We start from the raw sequence: 20,123 nt of genomic DNA, 5'->3' as shown, positions 1-20,123 counted from the left end.
ATCTACGAGTATAAGTCCAAGCATATATTTAGCACAGCTGGAGGGGTTAAAGGGAATACCTATATATAATTGTGTTCCACGATAATATTCTTGAAAATAATGTAGAAGACTCTACAGTGAATTACTTCATTACAGTCTCCCTAAGAGCGTCCGAAACGCAGCTTGCTTACGTCACAATTAGTTCGGTTTGTTTACTATGAGATAACTGCGTTTGCGCAACTCGCCGCAGAGTATTTTTATGCAACGGGTCAGGAAACTGCAGCGGTCGCGTTACTTATTTTATAATCAGTGCTCTAAGCACGAAAGACTCTCGTAATATTGTTCGTAATAAAATTACGATACTATAAAGAAAACGATGTTTGTTCGTGCTTCGGGCACAGCGCTCGGCGCTCAATGGACTAGTTTGCAGCGGTCCGAGTTAAGATGTAATTTATCACTTATAGTTAGTAACTAGCAAATGCCAGCGGCTTCGTACGCGTGAAAATTGTTATACCTATTACGGACCCGGGAAAAGCCGGGATAAAAACTAGCCTATGTTTGTCTCCTTGACAAATGATACTCGTACCTATGACACTTACGCTTTCCTCACAAATCACTCAATCTTTTGTGTGAACAAAATGAAAATTCGTTCATTTTTTGAGCAAACAGACAGACAGAGGCACCGGAGAAATTGGTTTTTATGTTAAGCTATTGACTGTTAATATCAGTGAACGAACAGTTTTAACACAGCCTTTTTAATTCATTTTCGTAAAGATCACGGTATTATTTAAAATCTATCGATTGTACACATTTAGTATCTTTGATGAGCATGTCTTGGTATCGCTATTATTAGTAGCTACCTACCAATATTGAAAACTGTAGAATAAAAAAATATTACAACATGATTTTTCTTGGGATTTACGGATGTTTGAGGCAAAAAAAACATGATATTTCATTGGAAAAAATATTATTACCAAGATATTTTAAATTTTCCATGCTTCCCGCATGAAACAGCGATCGTTTCATATGAAAATACAATAATCTATTATAACATTTATTTTTAACAAAGAGACATGCACTTGTAGAGAGTGAACAAGGGTTTTTAAGTTATTCATATTATGAGTCAAAATGACAATAGCAATGTTAAAGTTCACTATATATTTTACATATACAAGACCTTGAAGTTTGGAAGGTAGATGACTAACTAATATCACTGAAACAATTGAATTGTGCGGTTATTAATTGCACATGTGACAACAATTAACAATGATATGTAGGTAAAAATTACAATTGTGGGAGTGTCTAGTTGTGCACATTATTGCAGTGCAGTTTAGGTTAGTGTCCGTGACTTCCACTCGGCATGGGGCCCACTGAAAACCAGCGTCGTGGCCTTCCCCACCGTGGGCCACGGCATATGCTGAGTGGAGTCCCATTGTGATGGGCATCGCTGTTGCTACAGGATATAGCACTGCTCAGTTCACTTTTTATTTCCTTGTAATGCACAGCACATAATGCTATTTCTGTCTTTTTTTCTGTATACGTTATGTATATCTTCGTATAGCAAAGGATGTAAATCCACCAATGCAGTTAGGTAATGTTTTAAAAACAACATACAAGGCCAGATGGAAGGATTAATATCAATGTTAAGGTACACTAGAAGGTTTTTTTCATCTGAATATGTTCCACATAATAAGCGAAGGTTAGCAACGGAATAATGTGTAATAAAATTTTGCTCATAACGTTTGGTTTTGTTTCCTTATTTTACTTCCTTATCGTTATGAGATCTGATTGTTATTCAATTGTAAAGATAACAGTGAAAGTTCCTCTTGTGAGCAATTTGAGTTTTTTAGGGTCCTGAAACTAAAAGGAGAATCAAATATCAAGGAAGAGTCATTACTCGAGATCTACTTATTTGGCATGTTTTATAGAAGACGAACAAGAAATAAGACTGTTCTTAAAACTTAATTAGATGAACCACTTTTTATCATGGGTTTAAGACAGAAATTATGTCATACATCCCATAGCTGTGATACCCTTGCCCTATGCCACATATTTTGGTATAAGTGCAAGACTGTAACAGTATCATTAGTAGGTTTATAGTTTCACAGTGACAGTTTTTCAAGTGCTCTATAACTTATAAGTAATTATTATGTATAATCTAGATGCATTTAAACAACTGCATATTTCAGTTTTCCAACCCCTATCTGGCAAATCCCCATTGGGGAGTGTAGGCCAAGTCTTCCATTGCCTCTGGCATTATTTATTTATTTATTTATTTATATTAGGAAGACCAGGGTTAACGGTTAGAGAGGGTAGTGCTCCTGTAGTGGATACTAAATGACCTGATGATGATTAAGATATTATCTAGTGTAAACAGGTAAAAAAACCTACAAATATTTTTCTTAGAGAGAGTCGTGTTCCTGTGTTGAAGACTAAGGCTGAGTTGCACCACCTAACTTTAACCGCAACTTCAACGATTATCGGTGTTTTTTGTATGGAGTTTGACAGATTTTTGACGTTTGTCAGAGTTAAAGTAAGATGGTGCAACCTAACATAAATTACCAGAGTTGGAATTGTGTAAAACAATCGTAATCATTTGACAGTAACGTACGATAAATTCAGATTTAAACATAGCGTTTGACAGAATAATCGTACGTTATGAACTGTCAAATGATTACGATTGCTTTACACAATTCCACCTCAGATGATGATAATATTTCAGACTAAATATGTCTAGTGTAAATATAATCAAATATTTTTCCTCATCTCTCAAAAAAGCACCATATAATCTCCGTGTCAAACTGCATCCTGCTTGCTCAACGCGTGCGCCCGTTCCCTCCATACAAAAGTCGTGAATTTCGGCGCCGGCGCACACTCTACGCCGGTCGCTCGGTACGCGGTAAACTGTTGTGATAAAATGATAACGAAAGTGATTTTCGTTTGTGTCTGTGTTGTGGGTGCTTTGGGAAAAGTCACACGTAAGTTTTTAATTATTAAGGTCCAATCTTTCAATCGTCTGATACCTTTTGACTGAAGAAAAAAATTTTCATTGGACATAATTTTCTATGCTTTATCAATATTCCAAAATTCTTCTGCAGATAAAAGTTATCAGACGATTGAAAAAGCAGCTCTAAAACGATGTTAGTTAAGAGTAATCAAATACATAAACAAAGTGTCTAACGAGTGAATCAAATTTAAATTATGTCAATGCCTAACATTTATGATAGGAAACAAATCTCTATCATTTATAAATTATTTTAATTTCGATAATATTTGTAGATGAAAAAATAGCTTGTGAAAGACGATAGATAGGGTGCAATCATTAGGTCACTGACTCTTTGGTCACGTGTTTTTTCTACTATGTATGTGAAGACGAAAATAATGTACTAAGCTATGAATACCTTGTAATCTGTAGAGTTATGTAATGTGATATGTTTTGGCTAAGGCTTTTTAATTATTCTTTTTTTAAAGATTGATAATTACCAAGGCCTAAATCTCAGATACTAAATAATCTAATCAACCATAGTACACGCTTAGTTTGGGGCTAGCGGCGCAGTGTTAAATGTCCAAGGATACTTATTTATTTAATTTTTATTTAATATCCGCATGATATTGGTCAAAGCAAAAACGGATTCGAACCGGTGACCGTTCGGACAAGCGCGACTCGCTAGCATCAAGCAATCGATCCATTCGTCACCTGCTGCGTCACCAATCGTCCACTGCTGGACAAAGGCTTCCCCCAAGGATTTCCAATATAACCGGTCCTACTCTAGGTATAACTCGATCGCAATCTATTTACTATACTATAAAGCCTTATTATAATATGTTCTGTAATTAAATATAATACTATAATATATTTACAAATATATAGGTACATTACTCGTGCTCATCAGGCTGTCTGGTTTTGTTTGCGATTCGAACTCCAAAGTCAAAATTAACAACTTCGAATCCCGATTGTGCAAGTCCAATTTAACCACTAAGGCCCAGTTTTTTGATTCATAGTTAAAATAAATAATTGTTAAATTTTGCTAATAATGGTTAAATATTAACAAAATGTAAACTAATGGTTAGAAAGTCAAGCTAACCATTGTTCGAAAATCATTTTTTTCTGATATTTAACCACTTGTCATTTGACATCTGTCAAATTTGAGTATTGGTTATTTTAACTACGAATCAAAAAACTGGGCCTAAGCCACGGAGGCGTTATGCATTATGTATTCAATACCAAGATTATATTCATTAAACCACCGCTTACTTTCTTAAAGAACCATTGACCCAACGCAGTCTAAATTTAAGTGCCAAGGCTGTTTCCTTTCAAAACCTAGCTGGTCCTAATTCGGTAGAGAATATTTGACCTAATCGCTGATCAGGTGATCAGGCTCAAGGCATTCAATGTAATTCGTTATGTCAATTTGGTAAGACTTGTGTAATAAGCGCATAATTTTAATTGCCATGAAATTTGTTTAGCTACTGACGGACCCGAAAGCTCGTTATTGTAAATAAATAATAATTAAATATCCTTGGACATTTTATACTGCGCCTCTAGTCCCAAACTAGGCAAAGCTTGTACTGACAACTGATATAAACATACCTTACGAGTATTTACCTACATATTTTTTTTGAATTTTCCTCTTCTTGGGTTTTGCATCGAGCTTTGACTTAACAAAACATTTAGGGATTGTTTTAATGACCTATGATGGTAGAAAGATATAAATACAGTATCAACTACAATGTTTAGGTAATTGCAATTTTGATCCGGTAGCCAAAACAATGACATTATTATGGTTATTTTCGAGAGGTAAAAGAACCTAGTTACACAAAAATAAGTTTAAGTTTCAAGATCAACCTGTTTCAAGATTTAAATAATTAACTGGAATATACTGTGCTAACTGGGCTGCCTTGTAATGTAATGCCATTGTAACAGTGGAGTCAGAGATTTTCATTAAAAGTAAATGCTTGCATATTCTTTTGTTTTCCTCACATTTTCAAACTAATACCTAGTCATGGCGGAAAGAAAGAAGGGACTTTTCTTTTATACATGGAAACTACTACAATCTAAAATTAACTGATAATTAAATAATAAATAAAAAGGAATAATATTTATTAAAACATTTGAAATAAACACTTCTTCGATTATTTTGACTTGCCGGATTGGACAAAATCCCCTCGCCGTAAGACTGATTTTAAATTAAGTTAAAATTTACTTACCTACTTATATACTCGTATATACTTAATACGTATAAATAAGCCTTAATAAGCCTTAAGCCTACAAGGTGGACCGACGACATCGTAAAGGTAGCAGGGAAGCGCTGGACGCAGGCCGCTACCAATCGATCAACATGGAAAGCATTGGGGGAGGCCTATGTTCAGCAGTGGACGTCCTATGGCTGAAATGATGATGTTGATGATGATGAAGCCTTAAGACCACAAATCTATTAATTAGGCAACCTTTCCATGCGTGACATTTGAACACATGTAATTTCCAACTTGTACTGTGTGGAAGTATATTACGCATGTCAGTAGACATAGCATTACCGCAGAGGAAATGCATCTGGCTCAAGGCATTTCCGTCCTTATTGCCAAGTAAGGATTTGGACACTTACGATCTCTGACACTATTTAAAGTAACGGAAATATAGATAGTGATATCGAGAAACAGTTTTTTTATAAACGAATATTTATTGCACAAGAAGAATAAGCTCCTTAGAATAAAAACTCATTCTAAAATGACTCCCAATGTCTGATCCGAACTTGGGCATATTGTACTGTACGAGTAATTGACAGAATTTAATATGAAACCAATCATACACTAAATACGGTCGATTTGATTAAGTAAGTCGTAAACCCTCCTCTCAATTCAAGTTACTCTCCTGCTTTCTGCTTACATTACCGAAACCGTGAATTTCAAGAATTAGTAACCAGTTTATTTATTTATATAATTCACTGTGGACTTACAGTTTTACTAATTAGTTAATGAGTTAATAATTAGTTAACCAATACCGCAATATATTTCAGAAGCGAGCAACTACGAGTACTGCTAGATGCAGTACAGCAGTGCAGCTCGCTTTAATGAAAATCATTTACATGTTACAGCGGACTACTTCCCTCAATGCAAAAGAAGCGACCCACAGATCGAGAAATGCGTCCTGGACGCGATAGAAGCCATCAAGCCTCGCCTGAAGACTGGGATCCCAGAGGTGAACGTCCCAGCCCTGGACCCCTTCACAGTGCCCACTCTTAGGCTGGACAAGACAGCCCCCAATCTTAGATTGAAGGCCACGGTGAAACACGCTAAGGCTTTCGGAGGAACTAACTTTGTCATCGAAAAGCTAAGGTAAGATTGTGAATGCTCATTATACAGGATGTGTCATAAATAACGGGATTAAAATTATTCCCGTTAAATAAATAAATTATTCCCGTTATTCAGGCTAAATGATTGTGTTAGGAGTGGGTTAAACCACAATAGTTCAGCTCAGGGATGGATTCCTCAGATCTCGAATTGGGAATCCGACACCGACATAGGCGATTATCACCATAATTATGTGCTGCAGTTTTCAATTTAAATCTGAAAAAACCTTATCTCTCATCATCATTGTTGTTATTGAAATAATTATGTAATTATATGAATTCGTATCTCTGTTATTATTATTTAAATTGTAATATTTATTAGATATTGTATTAGAAGTGGTAATTAATATCATGTTGGGTTTCATCGGGTTCATGTTACTGGACTATGTTTATTAACTAAGAACCTTTGTGTACCAACATGGAGCAATAAAGAATTTCTCTCATCCGGCCAGCGCGTGGGGAGTGTAAGCCCAGTCCTCCATTTATCTCTGGAAAAATTAGAATTATTCTTGTTCTTTCAGTAGATCCTAAATGAACATTAAGAGTAGGCGCTCACCGTTGATTTTTAGTTGGCCGACTGTTGTGCCCGATTTTAATTTGTATGAGGAATCGGCCAAATCGAATCGACGTAGTGTGCGCACTCCCATACATGCCCATACTGATCAACTGCCCGACTAAACTATCGGCCGACGAAAAATCAACGGTGTGCGCCTACTCTAACAGAACCCAGATCGACAAGATTTTTTTTTGCGACAATATTTTAGAATATTTTGATTAATGGGAAATGTGAACCTAGTTACATTCTACAAATGTGAACCTAGTTACATTCTACCTTACTCTAGGAACTCTTGGAGTGAGTTGGGCTGTTAACCTTAGAACCGTTTTAGCAATTTGATATAATTCTGACCACATTCTATTTATCTTCTTCCAGGTTGAACCTGAACAACAAGTACGCAGCAGAAATCAAGATTGTGCTGCCTAAGTTGGCAGTGATTGCTGACTACGACGTGCGAGGGTCCCGCCTGCTGACACTTGACATCAGCGGGAAAGGAAAACTGAGAGGAAACTTCAGTAAGTTACTTGTACTTACGCATATTTTTTCTAGCTCTAGCAGTCCTGAGGTTATTGCAGTAGGTATAATATGAACGACTATGGATTCTGGCTAGGGGTATGCAGAACCCCGGTTCTGGATGCCCCTGGACCCGTCCAGTTCTTCGATTTTTGATTTCCGGTACTGAGTTCAAAAAGAACCGGAATTCCCGGGACTATGTCCGTCTAGTACCGGTGCTGTCTGATCATCTCAGAACCGGGACCCGAGATTTTTGGAAATGGGAAATCCCGGGAGCGTGCCTTTACCTTATCATAAGACAAGCGTTAAAAAAAGGCAGTAACCCAGCCAAAGCGGGTAAAACTCAAGGTCAATGTTGCAAACAAATTGGTAACGATTTCAGATACATAAAGAATTTCCTAATCTCAAGGCCTCCTGAAAGTTTTACACGATAAGTCAGAATAGTTTTGATTGTTGTTATAATATTGTACGCGCCCAATCGGCAGGTTATAGCGGTTGTATGTAAACATTTAAGATCTGTGTTCTTGTATTACCTTTAACTTATACAATAAATGATTGTTTGTTATTTACCTGTATTAATAGAGCCATAATAATTATGCTAAGTTTGGTTTTAGGGCAGTTTTGTAATGATGAGCTTTTAATTGAGTTTTACGGAAAGATTTTAAACTATCATGTTTCTATTCTTTCAGCTGGCATTACCGTCGTGGCCAAGGGGATCGGTAAGCCGGTCGAGAAAGACGGAGTAGAGTACCTTCAGGCAGAGAAGGTGGTCACCAGGGTGAAGATCAACCATGGTCAGGTGGCATTCGATGACACGGAACGGCCTGTCGCTGGTAAGTAATCTTTTTAATCCACATCGAGGGCTTCCTCGTTGTGGTTGCGCCTGATAGAAAGTGATGATTAGACCGAAGGTGGAAGCGAGCTTACAATCCTCAACCACAGATGATTTACACATTACAATCTTATTCTCACTATAATTTACGCCTTGGTCTACTCGCGTAATCGTACGCATTTCGTCAAGAATCTACAGACCATAGACAAACCAACAAATTATGCGCGGTAATTTGATAACTCATTCGAAAAAGACATTAATATGGTGATTTGCTTTGTTTAAGATTACCTTTATTATAATAGCTAATATTCTGTGGCAATGTGTTGCATCTTTTTGTTGCTATATTTGTTCTTTCCCCTGGTAGAAGTATGAAGGATATGGAGCACGGCTGAAAAAAAAAACTTTTTTTTTCTTTGTACTTGAACTAATCAAATTATTGTTTGGTTATATGGTTTTGTTTTACCAATGTCGAAAAACAACGGAATTTTCCCATAATTATTTACTCGTATGTTATTAGTGTACGAACGACGGCACGTCATGTAAATACAAATGACACATTAGGTGCAATTTTGTAACGAAAATGTAGATAGTCTGTGCTGGTAACTATACATAGCCTGCAGCGACCGTATGTAACAAATTTTGATAATTTATTCTATTATTTGGAACGCGTCATTCTGACGTAATTTAAGGTGGCCAGAATTACTGTTGAGTTGTTATGATCAAGAATTAAGCAGTGATTACAGGGCGTTACAAAATTGATTGTTATCAAATCTGTACTCTCGACCAAGACCGAAATACTGCAATAGGTGTTACGCGTTACAAAAAAAACTATGACACGTTCACGGTTGCTAAGGCTTGGCGTTAGAACTGAGGTTTTGAATTGAGTTATTAAACTTAGTAGGAATTAACTTAGGTACTTAATTTCATCACAACTAGTACTATCATTATTTGTCTTGATCGCTTCCATAGGTAGTGATTCTCAATACGGAAAGGTTTGATAGAACCATTATTTTGAAAGATGAATTAATGTTTTTTTAATTTTTTTATTTCCATTTTATTGTGCTGATTTATTGTTTCTTTTTTTATGTGCCAAATAAATTATTCTTTCTTTCTTTCTTTATAAATTAGTTTTCCCCGTGAATTGAGAATTTCCATATTTAGTAAATCCAGAAACTGTTTAGACAAAGAATTAGTTTTTTAATGAAATATTTATGGCTAAATTAATTTTGGTACGAATATATTGACACGTGTAGTTTTATATTTTATGTTGTCTTCCAAGACAATAATATTTCTCATGATATTTTATTCACGTAGGTAATCAAATTTTTATATGGTATTGTTTGCTGCTACTTCATGGTAAATAAACCATTTGAAATCACATTACATTTGAATGTGCTTGTGTTATTATGATAGTAAAATACATACCAATGAGTCCTACTAACAAACTATAAATAATAGCATTTCAACCGTTTGTTTTTCACGATTGTATCATTGATTTCTTAATCTTTGGATTCCGGTCTAGTTAGTTAGTATAATAAATATATTCTGTCAATTAGATAATACTGTGGATTTATAAAATACTATCAAATCTTTCCACTTTATAATATCCGTGTAGATTTAAACGTAGCGAACAAATCATGAAATTGAATTCATCGCGAATGAATAAATTATAACCATTTAATAAAATAAATTTTTTCGTAAATAATTAAAATAGGTAATTTAAGATTTCATGTTTTTCCTTTTATTTGATTTGTCACGTTTGTTGAGAGATATCATCCTTATACCTACTTAACCCTAACAATCGGTGCAATAAAAATACAGGTTGTAGTTTTTAACAGATTTTAGTCGGTCGATTCCCGGGTGTGTGGCAAGCTTGGAAATCTTTGAACGCAGTTCTATTTCTTTTCAAAAATAAAGAAATGCGTTTTTTTTGAGTAAAATTTTCTATCTACAGTATTTAGAAATTCCAACCTGTATAACATAGATGATTCTATCATCAAGCAAACTGCCTTGCTTCTACATTGAGATGATTTAACACAAATTAATTTTTATTTTATTTTATTTACAGCCGCCTCAGCAGCCACCTTCTTCAACGCGAGTCCAGGAGTAGTGCTGGACATCCTCAACCCTCTAATCGAGGAGACCAGCGCGGCGGTCATCAAGGCGTTTGTCAACAAGATACTTGGAGCTATACCTATTAATGAAGTATTGGTTGACTAAATTAGACCTTATAAGTATTGGTATAGACTTCAAAATAATAAATAATATAACAATAAATATAATTATAGTTTTAAAGGCATTCATCTACTTGTGTTAATTAATATGAAAAGTGACTGTATTATTGAAACAAAATAAAATCTATTCGTATTTTGAACTCAGAAAAGTATGTTTAAAAATATACCTATCTTTGGTTTTCGCGGATGAAAAATCCGCCAGATGGCAATACGTAGACGCGAGGTCCAAATGCTGCATGATTGGTTATTTTTGACATGACATTGACAGATATGTTAAAGTCCACCAATCATGCAGCATTTGGACCTCCCGTCTACGTATTGCCATCTGGCAGATTTTTCAATCGCGAAAACCCTCATTGGAGCAAATTGGTAAGTTATCCAATACTTAACCAAAAAGAAAAATAACAATCTGACCAATAGGAATAATAGGAAATATCAATGTATTTTAACTATGTATTATTCATATAGTGTTTGTATAATTTTGTATTAAGACACAAATACTACTGTAGTGTTTAGAAATTTTCTATTTTTATACTTTTTTATTGTTTAAATAACAATTAGGTATGGTTGAATGATTAATTCATTAATTTGAAAACTCGTCAATATTATTGTGATTGTAATTTTATGTTTTTCCTTACCTTTGTTTTGTTTGGTAACCAAAGATATAATTATTTATGTACCTGTCTTCACTAATATTTGTACATATTAATCTAAGGTGTGTAGAATAAAGGTATTTTTAATTAAATCGAGTTTAATTTCTAAAATTTTTCCAACAATGTTTCATAACAGATAAATAAGATAAGATACGAGTAAGATCAAAATGTGCGCCGCTGTTTTAAAAACTTTAAAAACAATATTGGCTAAAAATGAAATGACAAGTGATTCCTAAAATTATCCTCGTCATCATCTTCAGCCACAGGACAGGACGTCCACTGCTGAACATAAAGTAGGCCTTCCCCAACGATTTCCACATCGCCCGGGCGCGCCCGGTTGGTAGCGGCCTGCATCCAGCGCCTTCAACACACCTTTATTCCTATAATGCCTTTGAATATCTCCTTCACCGAACAATTTACAAAACAAATACTGGCAGTAAATAATCTTGGAAGAACATTTTCCGCACATTAAATGAAAAACACCTAAGAATGCGTTTAAAACACTTTATGGCTGCACCAAAGGCTGATCCGAGGATAACCTATCCACATATGGCATTCAGCACATACTAGTTGAACCCTTTTATAAAGGCATAATGTTTTATTTTACATTTATAACTCGTTCGGAGTGAAATAGAGTAAGTCAAAATGTGGACGCCGATTAAAATTGTATTTGTTGGGATTTGTGTGAGTGAAGTGTATGGGAGAAGAGTTGATAATGCAACGCGCGGGGAGAATGTTGGTAAGTAAAATTTTTAATTTGATTAAATTGAAAAACTACTTAGTTTGAAGATTCCAATAAACACGGCTTGTCCATCAAGTTGCCTTGATAAAATTGTAATTTAACATTAGTGTGCACTTGCGCCGTCATATAATTCGTATTTCTACACGTGAGTTTACAATATCATCATATTAATGAATATTTATAAACAAAATTAAATATTAAAAATCCATTTAGTAGCTTTGTGTGAAAGAGACTCCTCACAGACTTTCACATTTATTTAGTGAAATGAATAAGATAGAATCAAAATTAAAATCAGAATCAATTGTTTGCTTTAAATGTGGTACCAAATACATTATCATAAGACTGTTTGCAAGAAGTAGAATTATATTGTAAGGAAGTAGGATTCTTGTACTCATAATGTTCTCATCATCCAAAGGGAAACCAACACCATGCCACTACAGTGATCCGAATGTAGCCGAGTGCATCCAACGCATGGCGGAGCAAGCGCGCCATCTGCTGGCGCAAGGGGTTCCAAGCCTGAACATCCAGGCTCTGGAACCGCTGAAGGTCCCCAGCATCAGGCTACGGCAGCACAACATGCCGAAGAACAAGTTCAAATATGACGCGTGGCTGTCCGATATCATGCTGAGGGGACTGACGAATTACACCTTCAATAATTTGGAGTAAGTTACGAGAACTTCCACTTGGTATTTCATCATTTTATAAGCTTCCGTCATTATGTCCTTGTACATAGTAAGGGTCCGCAAGATACAGTGATATTAGTGCAATTATTGTTTGTTACTGTGCTTCAGTATAATCTTTCATTACATTAAACGTCTTGTGTCTTAGTTTCGCTTTCATAACGTTATGTGCTGTACCTACCCTGCTGTACTTAAACAAATTTTTACTTGTCTCAAGATTACTATTAATGTTAAATTGGACTTAAAACTAGTAATTCTACTGCAATTAATGAATTATATTTTAGCGTATACCCCGAAGACCTCAGAGTAACCGCAAACATAAGTCTTCCGAGATTGGAGATGACAGGCGACTACGTGGTGCTGGGCGAATTCCAGATGCTTCCAGTGGAGTCCACTGGAAAACTCTCAGCCAATTTCAGTAAGTAAACTTGGACAAATTTTCCATAAGGATTCATGTTTTAATTGACGTAAATGCACAAATTACGTAAGCTCTAGCTTTATACTTCGGTAGATGCATATTAAAAACAAAATCGGTCCCAGAATTCTTCCCTGAGGAACACCTGATTAGACGCAAACGTGACATCAATTTTAACATGTTACTCACTACTGATACTACATATTATACACACAAGTGTAAGTAATACAATCCAGTTTACTAGTGAGTAAGTAGGGGGAAAGTAATAATGTCAAAGGCACTTGAGCTAGGTTTAGGAAAATTCCATTAAGCTAAAGAATTTTCGTCCACTTCAAACGCATAAACTGGGATGAAAAAGGCTAAATCAATGAATCTTATAAGAGTAAAAACTCTACAGCTTGGTCAATCTGTACATAGTAAATCACATAATAATGTATGCGTACGCATTTGTAATTGCTAAGGCAACTGAGGACACACACAATGTTATGTTACCTACCTATCTAATTGATGTAAAATATAGCTTTAGAATGCAAGTAGCATGGTACGGAAGTTGTTGGATTGCGAGAACGCGTATTTTAAATAGTATGCATGATAATAATGGCTTTAATATTACATGACCGTATGATCAGGCTCAGGGTCGTTGTACAAGTAGGTCACTGCATTATTCATGTCCATGAACCTAATGAAGATAGCTTAGTAACTGAAGCTCTTAAAAACTTGTATTACTTATACAGGATTACTGAATGATGTCAGGGATCTCCCGTATATTCTCAGATGTCATCGTTTCAGCCAATGGCAGTCTACTGATGGAAATGAGCTTTTTTTTATTTAGCCACTGCAGGCTACTTATTTCAGGTCATCGGTTCATCGTTCTTTATCAATCTTAAAATAGACGATTTTTAATCCCTTTTTTAGAGGTTTTAGTTGCTCGAGTGCTCTTTACAAATCATCTTCTGTTTTATAGCAACATGTACAGCTGCTTTAGAAGCTTTGGGTGCTCGGGTCCACAAGCGGATGGTCATCAGGGATGCTACGGTACACCTGCGCTGCTTGGGCGATCTGAAGGCCAGCCTTGATGATGCGCATTCTACGACAGACAAAATGGGTATGTGATCTTCTTTTTTATTAATTTTACGCACAAGCTAAATACTGCAGGACATTATGTAGTTGTAATAGACGTATTCTTACTGTTGACTGTTCGTTATTCACAATATGAATACCACCTACTATGCCCTAAGGAGATCAATAAGTCAACTTTAATGTGCAAAGCTAATGCTCGTACCTACCTCACCAACTGAAGTGATATACAACTTAACATTAATTGTATCCCAATTCCAAATTCTTCGAAATATAAAACTGCGAAACAAATATATTTTGGAAAATGAACGTTACATTCTTCATTCATCTGTGAATAATTGTTAGGTTTTAGTAGAGATAGGTGACAGATATTTAAAGAGGAACTCCTAGATTGGATTAGGAATAAGAAAAGTACCTAGTATATAACATTTATATCTATTCCAGAGATGATAACAGACCACATAGCTGCTATGCACTCAGAGGATATCATCAAGGAGATCCAGCCAGCCGTGGAGACCTCTCTGGCGATGGTGCTGGAAGACGTGGCCAACAAGTTCCTCAAGCACATACCCTCGGAAATGGTCTTCCCGAACTAAGGATATTTTAAACGCATTTAAATCATTAGCATCATAATTTAGCCACAGGACGTCCACTGCTGAACCTAGTGCATTTAAATACAAAAACCGATTACTTATACAGGCTGCTTCTTTGATAGGTGCTTAACCAAAAGGATTGATTCTACTACTAATATTATTTGTTTTTGACGAAGTGTATAAAAGTTGTTAATGAGTATTGAGTATAGAATATAATCAACATAATATGTAGCTATTAAATGTAATTGTAAACATTATTACTAATTTTCAGTCCAATGTGGAAGAAAGTGGTAACTACTTTATTTATTGTTATTAAATGTTGAACATTCTTGTATAAAATAATGTAACTTATTGGTGTTATGTAATTTTAATATTTATTTATTTAATAATAAACGGTTGAAGTGATTTTTAATATATGTTTTATTGTGTCATAGATGGTAAAACATAAGGTTCCCTCCGAAATTTAAAAATTAGATACAAAGTAATGGACCGTGTAGGTTTTATAGACTCAAAACTATTTTACAGCCATAAATGGCTGCTATTTAACATAAAAATCTATTACCTAATTATTCTCAAATCACGTTACATAACGTAACCGTAGGCCTGTGACCAGACTGGGTTACAAGAGTTACAAAACTACCACACAAACCGATTGCTACACGAGTTGGAACTTTCCATTCAACACTATTGAGCTCAAAATGCAACGTGTACATGATTTACTGGGTCAACAAACTGCAGTTAGGTGTAAAAGTAATGCGCATGATTGCATTGTCATTATATTAGTGCGTACAGTTTGGTAACGCATTTTAAGTGATTTAGTCCACAAAGTGGCTCTTATTAGCAAAGTATTAAAGTTAAAGTTTATGATTATAAACAGTAGGACATAAGCGCTACGAAAAGATCAATCTTGCTGATAATATCTTCCAGCTCATGCCAGTTTTCTTCTGGAGATCTTTGATCCATTAATTTTCATAGTAGATAATGTTTTTAATTTAATTTGAAACCTATAAGATGAACTATAACTACACACTACCTTTTCTCAGTTATTAATAAACCAGATTAATTTAATTGAATACTACTAAAAAAAATTTTTTTTCTCCACAGACTACTACGTCCAATGAATTTAAACTCAGATTCCGTAATTCTATCATCATCATGAGTTTTCGCAATTACCTAATATTGCCTAATGATTTATCCAAAGATCTATGATAACGAAGATTGAATTAAATACTATCATCACGTCCAAAAAGATATTTAATGAGTAAAAATGTCTAGTAGAATAGTATTCATAGTAAACAAGTGTAAGCAAGATGTGGAGGTTTATTTGGTTTTTGGGCACGATCTCCGTCGCTTACGGCGGGCTGGAGAAGGGTTTAATAAACTGTAAGTATTAAATACTTGAACTAATAAGGATTTATTATTTAAGGACTAGCGTTTTACCCCCTTAGGGATTAAATTTTGCAAAATCCCGTCTTAGTGAGCACCTACGCTCTAAAAGGAACTCCCATCCTGAGACTCCTAGCACTTGTAGCACCTTGTAGTTTCTGAGATTTCGTGGTGAGTGAATGAGTCAGTCAGTGGCTTTTATAGATATAGATTTACTTTTTATAACTACGCTAGGAACATTGATTTTTTTTATAAATCCAGTTTTGCTCTGTAACCTATTTATTGATACCGTTTGATAGAGCTCGTGAAGCATTTTCAGGATCAGTAAACAGCTTTTCTAAATCTTGTATAGATTAGAAATAATCGAGTGAGATAGTGATCTCACGATTAGTGTATCATTTTCAACCTCTATATTTGTGGACTTGTTGAAGTCTTATTTTTCGTCTACCATTCATAATAAGGATTCCATTCAGTTCAAGTTTTTATTCAGTAATAAATATAGACATGTTTCTAACTACAAATGTATGTATCGTGCGTGGATCGAACCCGCGACCTCTTGCTTAGTAGCCGAGCCTTGAAACATTGCGCCAAAATGCATGATGGGTGTTTTTTAGTTTACTGTGAACATATACTATGACTTTGTATAATTCTTGACTTGATTAGTTCCTAGCAATTCTACATAGCTATGTGGCATTGTGTTTTATTACTATTTATGTTGTTCTAATTGCGTCTCTATTTCCATAGTCGGAGGGTTCATATGCCCGCGGGAGGAGAAAGCCTTGGGGCGCTGCCTACGCGATGCCCTGAATACCTACATTCCAAGATTGTCTACAGGTAAACTATTCAGATATTGCATTCGTGGTAATCTTGAGCAATTAATGACAGCTTATGTCATTTCAAGGTGCCATTTATGAATTTTTAAGTTACACAAAGAACGGGACTGTTCACTGTACCCTATTGTTCCCACCGCCTGCGACTCCTATGTAGTCTGGATCTACAGCTTGAAGTTACACACATAACAGTGGCCTAATGATAGAATCGCAACTTAGCCATTTGTCATTTGACGTTTTATCACCTGAACCAAACTTCAAAATAGGTAATACCGATTACCGCGGAGGCAACGATTGAATACGCATAGAAACGAAATTGAAACAAAATCGGGCGATTAACACGTGAATACGAAAAGTGACTCCAGCAATTAAATCGCTTGCATGTCGTTGAAGTTTTGTTACTTGAAGAAGGCTACAGGTAGGGTTGCCTAGGGCTACCGGCCTACCGGCATGTACCGGCCTAGATAGGCTGCTTACTTTCTGGGGTGATCTGGGGTGGTTGGAATTGGAAACACAAATCACACACAATGGCCCAATCAAGAGGCTTTTTTTTATGTGATAGGAGGCAAACGAGCAGACTAAGTGTGTTTTTCGATTGCCATGCAAAACTAACTAGGAGGTAGGAGTTTGTTGCGGCGCTTCTTCTCAGCACTTGCCAAATGTTTGTCTCGAAGCGCTGGTAGGGCAAAAAAGAATAAGACATGTATAGGCTCCTTAAGAGCATAATTCATTGTAAGTACTAATTTAATTAGTCTACACAAGTAAAGATAATTTTGATTTTGATTTGATTTTGATTTTGAACTAACTCTAGGGGTGCCAGAGTACGGTGTGCCGCCGTGCGAGCCGCTCATGGTGCCAGCGTTGTCGGTGCAGCAGTCCGCCGGGCCTATCTCCGTCACGTCCTCGTACAGTGACGTCACCGTGCGGGGCCCTTCGAAGATGAGGGTCAAGGATGTCCAGTGAGTAAAAGAATAATATACCTACGTCTCCTACGTACAAACAATAGACGAAAAAGTAAGGAAGATATTAATAATAGTATACTTATGTATCTAAATCAATTTTCTGGATATTTAGACATAATATAGACATTTTTTAATTATGAAAATTTTATTTATTTGCTTCTTTTTTAACCGCTTTCAAAGACAAGAAGTTAGATTGCATAGTGGATAAAGATGTAGTAATAGGGTAGAACCTATTCAAAGAAAATTTAATGCACTTGAAACATTTAAAATCTATAAACCAGGCACAATAAAACATATTTTCATTGATTTTCAACTGTATCTTTACAGCATAAATTTTAAATTGATGTGGCTCCATTTAACCACTGCCTAGTTAAGGGTGAAACCTTTCTTGTTCCAGGGTAGACTCAAAGAAGCATAGAGTGGTGGCTAAGATATTCATCCCAGAATTGAGGATGAAGGGAAACTACAAGCTTTCAGGGAAACTCCTGATGCTGCCTATTGAGGGCGAGGGAAAATTCTCCGCCAAATACGGTTAGTATTATTTATCGTTACTTTTACGTTTATCTATGGATGTCTAAAGACTATTAGGCCTTTAGGCCTAGGATGCGCGCCGCGATAAGCGGTTATCATGCCATTTTATCGATTTTACCCATACATTTTGATGTCGATAAGATTGTATCACTGCGTATATATTCTAGCCCGGCTGGTTTCCACTAAAGCGAAGAGGATATTTCCACATCTCTCTGCCGAATCTTAACTAAGGTTGGGAAGTCTGATTGGCTATTTAAAATACACCTCCCCTTTACCAAGGGCCAGAAGACGTAGTGTGGGCAAGCCTCTCACTAGGTGTATCGATGATCTGGTGAAGGTCACGGGAAATACCTGGATGTGGGCAGCGCAGGACTGGTCACTGTGGAATTCCTTGGGGAAGGCCTTTGGGGCCTTTCAACTAATTGATATGGTTATACGCCTGCATTCACAAACGATGCTTGCTTAAGCAGCAAATCGAATGCACAGCGTTGAATAGAGCTCTGTGATTGGTTTGTGTGTCACCCTGTGCGTCCACGCGCACTGTGATACCTCATAATAATGTGTGTGCTATCTGTAACATCTATCCTTTTCCAGGTGACATCGACGCTCTAGTGACGATAGTGTTGGGTCGCAAGCACCAGCCCAACCACTTCGACACTCTCACTTGCGAGGACTTGGACGTCAAGTTCCACATGGGATATGCGTCTATGGAGCTGGAAAATTTGTTCGGAGGGGACAATGAATTAGGTAATTCAAATAATGTCTCTTTTTGATAACACAAGTACGGGTTGGTGAGACTAAAGGTGCTTTGGTTTTGAATATTTTTCAATATTACTGAATTAGGGTTTTTAATTCTACCTGCTCGTGTAGAAGAAATGAAGATCAAATAAGCTTCATAATTAGAAAAATTTAAAGCCTTAAATTCACTGGGAGGCTAATGGAGTGAGATGACGTGGAAATTACGTTTAAAACAACCAAAGAGCGCACCTTTAGCGTCATTTATAATGTTTCTAGCCAATTAAAAGTTGAATCCAAATACAGGGTAATGTTTGTACCTAACGTACCATCGGCAACAGTGTTAACTATCCATAGCCTGTCATGTCGTCTCGTTCTATCGCAAAGAATCACCATTTGATGAGAGCGAGAGCAAAAACGGAAATGAATAGTTAACAGTGTGGCCGTGTGTACAGTAGATTAAGTTTAAAGTAAGTGAATTTGAGGCTTTAAATACACCTAACGACAAAATCAGGAACACTGGTTGATTGTCATTATTATCACCAGTCAATATTTTATAATACGTATGTTTCAATATTCAAACGTCTTTCTTTACCAGGCAACTCAATGAACAAATTCCTGAACGAGAACTGGCAGAAACTGGCTGGGGAACTGCAGGCGCCAATGGAGGAGGCTCTTCACGACTTCCTGAGGCCCCTGGCTGATCATGCCTTCGCCACCCTCAACGCTGATGATATACTGTCCTCGTGAAAGTAGGAGATATAAGTTATTTATTTATTTAATAAATTATTTAAGTTTTTAAAGCGACATTTTCAATTGGCTGATGATAAGCTGTCCTCGTGAATGAAGGAGATGTAGATACGTTATTTATTTAATAAATTTGAATTTTTAGTGAGTTTGAGTTTTTCAATTGACACCATGTATTAATTACGTACGTGAATCCCATTGCTTTGTATGGGTATGCAAACTGAATTATTAATTTCAAAGCTACTAAAAGCACAATATAAGTATGCTAAAAGTCTATAATATTAACAGTTGATTGAAAAAATATGTGTATT

General features: G+C 36.0%; 2 protein-coding genes across 2 annotated transcripts; both read left to right on the top strand.

Annotated features, from left to right (window-relative positions):
* The first annotated feature begins 2,816 nt into the window (after positions 1-2,816).
* LOC114363317 (uncharacterized) lies at positions 2,817-19,866 on the top strand. The gene is made up of 15 exons (XM_028319007.1): positions 2,817-2,957; positions 6,072-6,312; positions 7,258-7,397; positions 8,085-8,228; positions 10,296-10,445; positions 12,272-12,518; positions 12,821-12,954; positions 13,928-14,056; positions 14,473-14,609; positions 14,893-14,911; positions 16,752-16,841; positions 17,649-17,796; positions 18,197-18,330; positions 18,925-19,077; positions 19,664-19,866. The coding sequence occupies exons 1-15, from the start codon at positions 2,897-2,899 to the stop codon at positions 19,813-19,815; spliced, it is 2,079 nt and encodes a 692-aa protein (XP_028174808.1). The 5' UTR covers positions 2,817-2,896; the 3' UTR covers positions 19,816-19,866.
* Positions 11,710-14,975, top strand: LOC114363301 (uncharacterized). Its single transcript, XM_028318985.1, has 5 exons — positions 11,710-11,853; positions 12,272-12,518; positions 12,821-12,954; positions 13,916-14,056; positions 14,473-14,975. Exons 1-5 carry the CDS (start codon positions 11,760-11,762, stop codon positions 14,622-14,624), a joined length of 768 nt encoding a protein of 255 aa, XP_028174786.1. The 5' UTR covers positions 11,710-11,759; the 3' UTR covers positions 14,625-14,975.
* Positions 19,867-20,123: the final 257 nt, after the last annotated feature.

Source organism: Ostrinia furnacalis, unplaced genomic scaffold (genome assembly GCF_004193835.3).
Source record: "Ostrinia furnacalis isolate ACB-3 unplaced genomic scaffold, ASM419383v2 OfSCF7056, whole genome shotgun sequence".
In the NCBI taxonomy this organism is placed as follows: domain Eukaryota; kingdom Metazoa; phylum Arthropoda; class Insecta; order Lepidoptera; family Crambidae; genus Ostrinia; species Ostrinia furnacalis.
This window is presented reverse-complemented; position numbering and strand designations above follow the sequence as displayed.

Coding starts and splice junctions, on each gene's coding strand:
- LOC114363301 (XM_028318985.1), top strand. CDS start 11,760: ATGTGGACGCCGATTAAAATTGTATTTGTTGGGATTTGTGTGAGTGAA. Junction 11,854..12,271: donor AACGCGCGGGGAGAATGTTG/GTAAGTAAAATT, acceptor CATCATCCAAAG/GGAAACCAACACCATGCCAC. Junction 12,519..12,820: donor TACACCTTCAATAATTTGGA/GTAAGTTACGAG, acceptor ATTATATTTTAG/CGTATACCCCGAAGACCTCA.
- LOC114363317 (XM_028319007.1), top strand. CDS start 2,897: ATGATAACGAAAGTGATTTTCGTTTGTGTCTGTGTTGTGGGTGCTTTG. Junction 6,313..7,257: donor TTTGTCATCGAAAAGCTAAG/GTAAGATTGTGA, acceptor ATCTTCTTCCAG/GTTGAACCTGAACAACAAGT. Junction 17,797..18,196: donor ATGAGGGTCAAGGATGTCCA/GTGAGTAAAAGA, acceptor TTCTTGTTCCAG/GGTAGACTCAAAGAAGCATA.